The sequence below is a fragment of the Nestor notabilis genome, unplaced genomic scaffold (assembly GCF_000696875.1).
Source record: "Nestor notabilis isolate BGI_N333 unplaced genomic scaffold, ASM69687v1 scaffold24356, whole genome shotgun sequence".
NCBI lineage: Eukaryota > Metazoa > Chordata > Aves > Psittaciformes > Psittacidae > Nestor > Nestor notabilis.
Genome location: NW_009931776.1, coordinates 10059 through 16833, shown reverse-complemented (window position 1 = coordinate 16833; position 6775 = coordinate 10059). Strand labels below are relative to the sequence as shown.

The following is a 6775-nucleotide window of genomic DNA, read 5'->3' as shown; positions in this document are numbered from 1 at the left end:
TCCTTAGCTTTTCTTGCCCTACCTCTAATTAGAAACGCTTTGCTTTGCAGCATGTGACGTTTCCTTCACAGATGTGTGTGTAGGAGCTGGTGTCTTGTTTATAGATCCAAGTTGCTTGTTGAGGATGTATGGATAAAGATGGGGGAGGCAGCTAATTTCCCTTCCAATTCCCACAGAGTCTTTCTTTTGGAATGTAAGATGAGGACTAAAGCAGTAAGGACTGAGTACAGGCTGTAGAGCAGTACCCCCTCCAATCCCCATTATTAAAGCCTTAGTAACATTAAGATGACTGTAAGGAACAGTGACCCATTTCACATGTAAGAGGAGAAGCCTTTGGCATGGAAGAATCCTGGATGATTAGTCAAAATATCATAAGGGGGGAACTTACAGAAATGAGCAGCTTAAAAAAAAGATGACTCATTGAACTGGTTAAGTTGAAAAGCCTAAAATACATGTGCTAACTATTGTTGCCTCAGTTGATAGTTATTTCAGAATTTTACTTGCTTATATATATTTTTTTTTTTCTTTTGTTTCTAGGTAAACAGCTGTTTGAAATGGATCACAACCTTGACACCTCTGACATCCAGTTTTTGGAGGAAGGTAAATTTCTGTTTGTTTCCACAACTGAAAGACAGTGTCTTAAAAATAGGTCAAACTTCCTAAGCAAAATTTTATTTCTGACTTAACATTTTCCTTCAGTATTACTTCTGTTTGCTTCTATTCAAGTGTTTAGACTGGAAGCAGAATCAAAAATAAGCAAAGCAAACCAAAACAAAGTAAGCCACAACCAAACCCTGCTTTTTCTCTTTTTCCTGATAGTCTTTTATGCCCAGTCTTGAGCATAGATGTTAAAGTTCTGTCTCCTTCTCTCTGAACCTCAACGCCGGTAGAAAACATATTGCTGGTCAATTTGCCTCTGTGCAGCCCAGTTCTTCTGCATGCAGATTTGTCTATTATCTTACTGTGAATATCTGCCCTGGTGCCAGCTGAAAAATTTTGTAAGCCTATGCCAAAAGATGTTAAACTTGGCAAATCTGTTGGAGATAAATAAATCTACTTACAGTCATGTGACAGATACATATCTGTTTAATTTTCTGTACTGTATTTTAGTTTAAAAGTCTGATTTTTTTAGTTGATTCTTAATACAGTTCTTTAATGTAGCTGCATTATCTAATGCAGAAGAAGGTCAAGAATTTTCTCTGCAAGTAGCTGCTTTTGTTATTAAAAATTGTTTATGGACATCAAGTATAAACTTGAAATGGCAGTAATGGGGGAGTTGAGTTTCTTTTACTTAGAATAACTTAACCTTGTCTTCCTTCAAAATGTGTAAAGTGAAGAAAGGTGGTTGATGGAACATTTGGCTGTCTTAAGGGAGGAACAGCTCTCTCTATTTCGGCTCTTTGCCCAAATGTCGAGGTTAATGTGTTAACTTCTAATCCTGTTGCTCTCAGTGGTTTAAAAACCCCTGTTCTTATTGCTGTTTGCGTTATATCATAAATGCAACAGTTTACTAACTGCAATTTACTGTTACGGCACCATGTAATAAGTAATACTAATTTTCACAGCTTAAATAGGGTAATGGCATTATCTTTTTGATGGAGACAGTTATAAAGGCTCTTTCAAATCCAGTGGAAAAAATAGAACGTTATCCAGTGGCCAGAAGATGTCGCTGCTGATGCACATAAATAAAAGCGGTTATCCTTAGGTCAGCATCATCTCTTTCAGAAGAAAATGTGAAAACATGCAAAGCTTCATCTTGTTTTTAAAATTTAAATCTGAAAGCAAATGAATGTATGTAGGCATATAAATGGTGTGCAAGGTTTGGGTTTTTTATAAACCCTATGTTGTTTCTGTGGCTATGATAGTTGTACCTATTCCAGCTGTGAGTTCCTAAGCTCCTACTTTCACAATGCCTCTGCTTCTGGGAACTGTAAATGTTAATTTGATTCTTCCAATGGATTCTGAGGTCCTGTGTGACATTTCTTTTGTCTGAGTTTTGGTATGAGGAATAAAGCTTTGCTTTAGCTGTAAAGAGATAAAATGTGCTGTTTCCTTTCCCATATCTATTTGATATATAAAAGCCCAAGTAAGTTAACAGCTGCTGACGTTGAAGTCTGAGCATGAAAAACTGTTGTGTATTTTGTTGTTGCGGTACCGTTTTCCACTTGCATTAAAATAAATTATTCTTCTGTTCTTTGCAGCTGGAAACAGCGTGGAGGTTGATGAATCTTTATTCCAAGAAATGGATGATGTAGAGTTGGAGGATGAAGAGGATGACCCTGACTACAACCCTGTTAATCTAGATAGTGATTAGACGTTTTTGAACTGGCTCTGTCATCAGTACGGACATACGTAAGGAGAGAGGGGCAGGCAAGAAAACCACAGCATCTGTGGATTTAGTAATGCGTATCGGTTTTCTTTTTGTTTTCTTTTTTTCAAAGAAAAACACCAAAATATTTTAAATCCAGAAGAACAGTCTTCTGATGACTCTCATCGGAAATAAATTTATTGTCATATTTCAAATGAAAAATTTGAGGGACATTGACCTGTCTGAAAATGCTATTCTATTTTCTCATATCTTTTCCTTCCCACTTCTGTAATTACCCTTTGTAGAGATTTGACAATGAGCAAGATGGAAAGATGTTATAGCAAGCACTAAACGCACCTGCATCTGAAGGCTGAGCAGCTGTTCTGCTGTCTTCCACCTGGGATATACACGGGCAGCTTTGATGAATAAAAGGGATCACATACTATGCAGGGTTTTTTTGTTTGGTGGGTTGTTTTTGTTTTGTTTTGTTTTTTTTTCTTCTGTGGAATTTTGTAACCCTTCGAGTCAGTTCTGGTGCCCTGATCTATCAGCTGTAGCTAGGCAGCACTATTAAAGTTTAGTGGAAACCATTTTCATACTACTGGAGTAAAATCTTTTGCCATAGTTGAGGATAATAGTTTAAAAATTAGAAGCTTAAGTCTGTAGGAAAAAAAAAATAAAATGAGATTAAGTCCTTCTAAAAAGTTTGGGGATATTTGAACTTGTGCATCAATGAACTTCATGGTGGGGGGAAAATGCCTTAGGAAAATTGATTTGCTTTTGGCAACAGACTGTGTTAAAACACTTGTTAGTGGAGTGCAGATTATGGTACCAGGATTTATGGAGAGCTTATAGGTTTGAATGTAGTGAGTGTTTTAGAAGCATCTTGTTGGCAACCTATGAAGGTTAGCATAATGTACAGTAAAGGTACTGATCAATTCATGGATGTTAACCATCCTGTTGAGTTGCTTATGGAGCTAATAACTTGGTGGTAGACAACTCCTCCCTTCCCACCTCCAGAAAAATCCCCGAACACTGCGAGGTGTATAAACATGCTGTGTTTGAGACTGCATCAGCTAGAAGGATCATGGCATGGATGAGGGTTTCAGAAGACAGCTTTCCATATAGAGAATGACCAGGCACCTCAATGATTAAACACTGTGCGCTGAATTTTAAAATACTGTTAGTAGACTGCCTTAACTATGCCAGCTTCAACCATTGAAGAGGGTTGCACTAAAGTATCACAGTGCTTAGGGGAATAATAAATTCATGGACTTTAATATTTGAAAATTCCATATTCAAAACAATAAATTTAATTCTGGAAATAATGGTGTTTAAGATCCTCTGCTCATACCGCTTGAGAACACCCATTTCAGATGATCTCCTTTAACACGTTTCAGTAGTCTTTTCTCTTTGTATTCTAGTAGAGAGAAATAAATGTTCAAGAACCCTGTAAATATTTTTATAAATTAACCATGTGCCTTTGTTCCTACTGTCCTCTATTTGATCTTTTTAATTTCGGCTATGAAGAACTCTAGACAAGCATCTAGATTTCAATGATAATGAATGTTTCAAAGCAATAAGCAGGATCTGTTTTCCAGCAGAGTTACCAAATGTGCTAAAATGTGAGCTAATGTGGCATTAAATCTGACTTTTCCAAAGATACGGTTGATTTGAAAGCTTTGTAGTGACTGCATCCAGCTTCCTGTGTAATTGCTAGAATACTTTAAAATGCTTTTCAGCACTGAAATGAATTTACTTCTGGTATGTCTCAGTTCAGCTGCATAAAAGACATTCAGCTCCTAAGGCTGCTTTCCATTTTCACCTATGTACGTTTAAAACTGCCATTTTTTTATAAAAAAGGTAAATTAGTTCTCTTTATATCTGGACTGAATCTAAGAATGCTGTGTCGTCTGTGCAGGATGTGATAATCTGAGAAAATTTTCTGAGTGGGTCACGGACTGACCTATTGATGTATGAAAGAAAGTTTCTTGTTAACGGTATTTCTACATTAATGAGATTTTTCTAGTCTGTTTTCACACTAACAAACGTATTTATTGGGTTTCATGCAGAGGATGTTAGCTTAAAAATGTTAAAATGTCAAACAAGTTAAAATATGAAAATATGTTTTCATTGTTACATCTTGTATTTCAAGGGAAGAAGGGTTGAAGCAACAAAAAAAATAAAAATGGGTAAACTCCATTCCTCCAAGTCTTTGGAACAAGTCTCAATGACTGAATCTGAATTCAGATTTGTTTAGCTTTGTTAGCAATTAACATCTGTGAAATAAAAGTGAATTACCAAGAGCAAGCTTGGATACATTTGTGTGGTTTGGTTTGCTGCAATGGACTGAGGTAAAGGTTTTTTGGTGGAAGTTTAGGTGAAATGGTTAAAGTTTACTTATGCACTTTGGATTAGATTGAAGTCTAATTTGTATTAATCCAGTAAAATTACATTGATAATCTTTGATGGAATGCTAGTAATTCAAAATCATAGTGCTGACAACTTTGCTCTGCTTTTAACTCCCTAAGTCCAAAGCATACACTAGAGAGACTGTTCCAAGTTGCAACACTACTGCGAGCAGAGCTTAGTTTTTGATCATGCTGAACTTTTTGAATAGTTGGTGCCTGAACAAACTCAGGCATGCTGCAAAGCCTAGGATTTTACATCCAAAGTCAGACTGCATTATGACCTGCTTTAAAGCAAACAAAATCTAAGGGTTATGTGCCTGTTTCTGCTTTTTCCTTCCCTCCGGGTCTCTGGTTCCCTTGTGGGAAGTTCAAACTCAGAGATTAGGGGATGCAGTGGTTATGTAAGCCATGTAGTTGAGAGGGGGAAATTGTAACTTACTTCTTGGTATTGGGGATGCAAAGTTCCAAAAGGAAAGATGAGTTGGCTGTACCGTTGAAGAACATGGAAACATTCTTGTAGGCTAATCATATGAGGTCACCTTTGCCTGATTCAAGCAGCTAATTGTGCACTGCATTAAGTAATTCTGTCCAGGAAAAACACAAGTAAAATGTATCATGAGGCTAAAATAGGTGGATTAAAAACAAGGAAGAGCTGGTTCCTTAGGATTAGTGAAAGAAGCAAACATAATTATGTTAACTGGAAGGATATTTTACATTTAAATAATTTCTGGGAAAGCCAAGATTAGTCGTTTTTTGTGAAATCAAAATGATTATTTTGAATGTTTTTTAAATTAGGCATCATATCCTGCTGTGCCTGGTTGTAGGATGTTGATTCCACAGCAATCAAAAGCGGTCAATCACCACTGTTTAATCATGTAGGAAGCAAGGATCAGGGTCTAACCCACCTTCTCCTCCACTAAAGTGTATTTGGTCGCTTTCAGGGCTGGAGGGTGCAATAAAATTCACTGTCATATAGTCCAAGAGAATAATTAGCATGTGTTAAGACTGTTTCCGTGAAAAAAAAACCTAGATGTCACCAAAATACACATTTTTCACTGGAACCTTCAATTAGGAACATTTATAAAGCAATGTGAATTAGAACTAAACACTAGAATTACTAGAATATTACTAGCATACTAGAAGTAGATGGATGACTTGAATAACATTCATGTTATAGTCTCTGTAAGTTAACATCATTGTATATAAAAAAAGTATTTGGACAAATCATATGTAAGAAAAATTGAATATAAACAGACAAAAAAAAGGGGGAACGTTTTGTCCCCCAAATTTGAATTTACAGAGTTTTGACATTGTTCCCAAGGAGAAATTAACACATTTTCAAAATCAGGGTAGAACAGTTACAGCTTCTGGCAAACTCAAGTGGCAATTACCACAATAATACCAGAAGCTTTTCTGAGAGTTAGCAAAAGTTAGTAAAGAATAAACTGTATATAGCAGACTCAGAATGCCTTTCAGTCATCAGTTTGTGCTCTGTCTCATGTAGGTTCACACTCTTGCACTGTTTTTGGAAAATGCAGCTTGCAGCTGAACACAAGCAGCTAGGAGCCCCAGCAATGACAAGTCTCTGTGATTTAACTTCCAATTACAAAAGCATACTACTCCTTCGCTTGCCCTGCCTGCTAGGAAGTTGATCAAAGTCCATCTTGGAATTTCAGGAACACACTGTCAGTTTCTTCACCCCTCAGTTAACCAAACATTCAGGGTCTTGGGAACAGATCTAACCAGGATCCTGCTGTCTCTCTGAGGCAACTATTTGTGAAAATGATAAAAAGTTCAGCTTCTGTGAATCCAGTCTGAGAATAAGAGGCAAGGCTTAATTTAGTTAGCATCGAGCCAAAATGCACTCATTCTCTCTCAGTGCGAACTTTTGGTAGCAATGGCAGCTAAGTCCTGGGTCACCTTCAGGTTATTTTGATGCTTTGTTACCCTACTGCTTTCTTTCCAGCAGTGCCCAGTTAATGCCTGGAAGTTTCCCCACTACCCTGCCCCAGCTGCAATGCCCTGAAAGGGCTATTGCTTGTTATACCATGATTAT

General features: G+C 37.0%; 1 protein-coding gene across 1 annotated transcript in view; it reads left to right on the top strand.

The window, feature by feature from the left end:
- RWDD1 (RWD domain containing 1) overlaps nt 1-2530 on the top strand; it is a 7354-nt gene extending 4824 nt beyond the window's left edge. The window contains exons 5-6 of the mRNA XM_010016063.1: nt 538-600; nt 2202-2530. Of these exons, the coding sequence (XP_010014365.1) occupies nt 538-600; nt 2202-2314 (176 nt within the window). The 3' untranslated portion in view covers nt 2315-2530. The remainder of the gene's footprint in view (nt 1-537; nt 601-2201) is intronic.
- The last annotated feature ends 4245 nt before the right edge of the window (nt 2531-6775 follow it).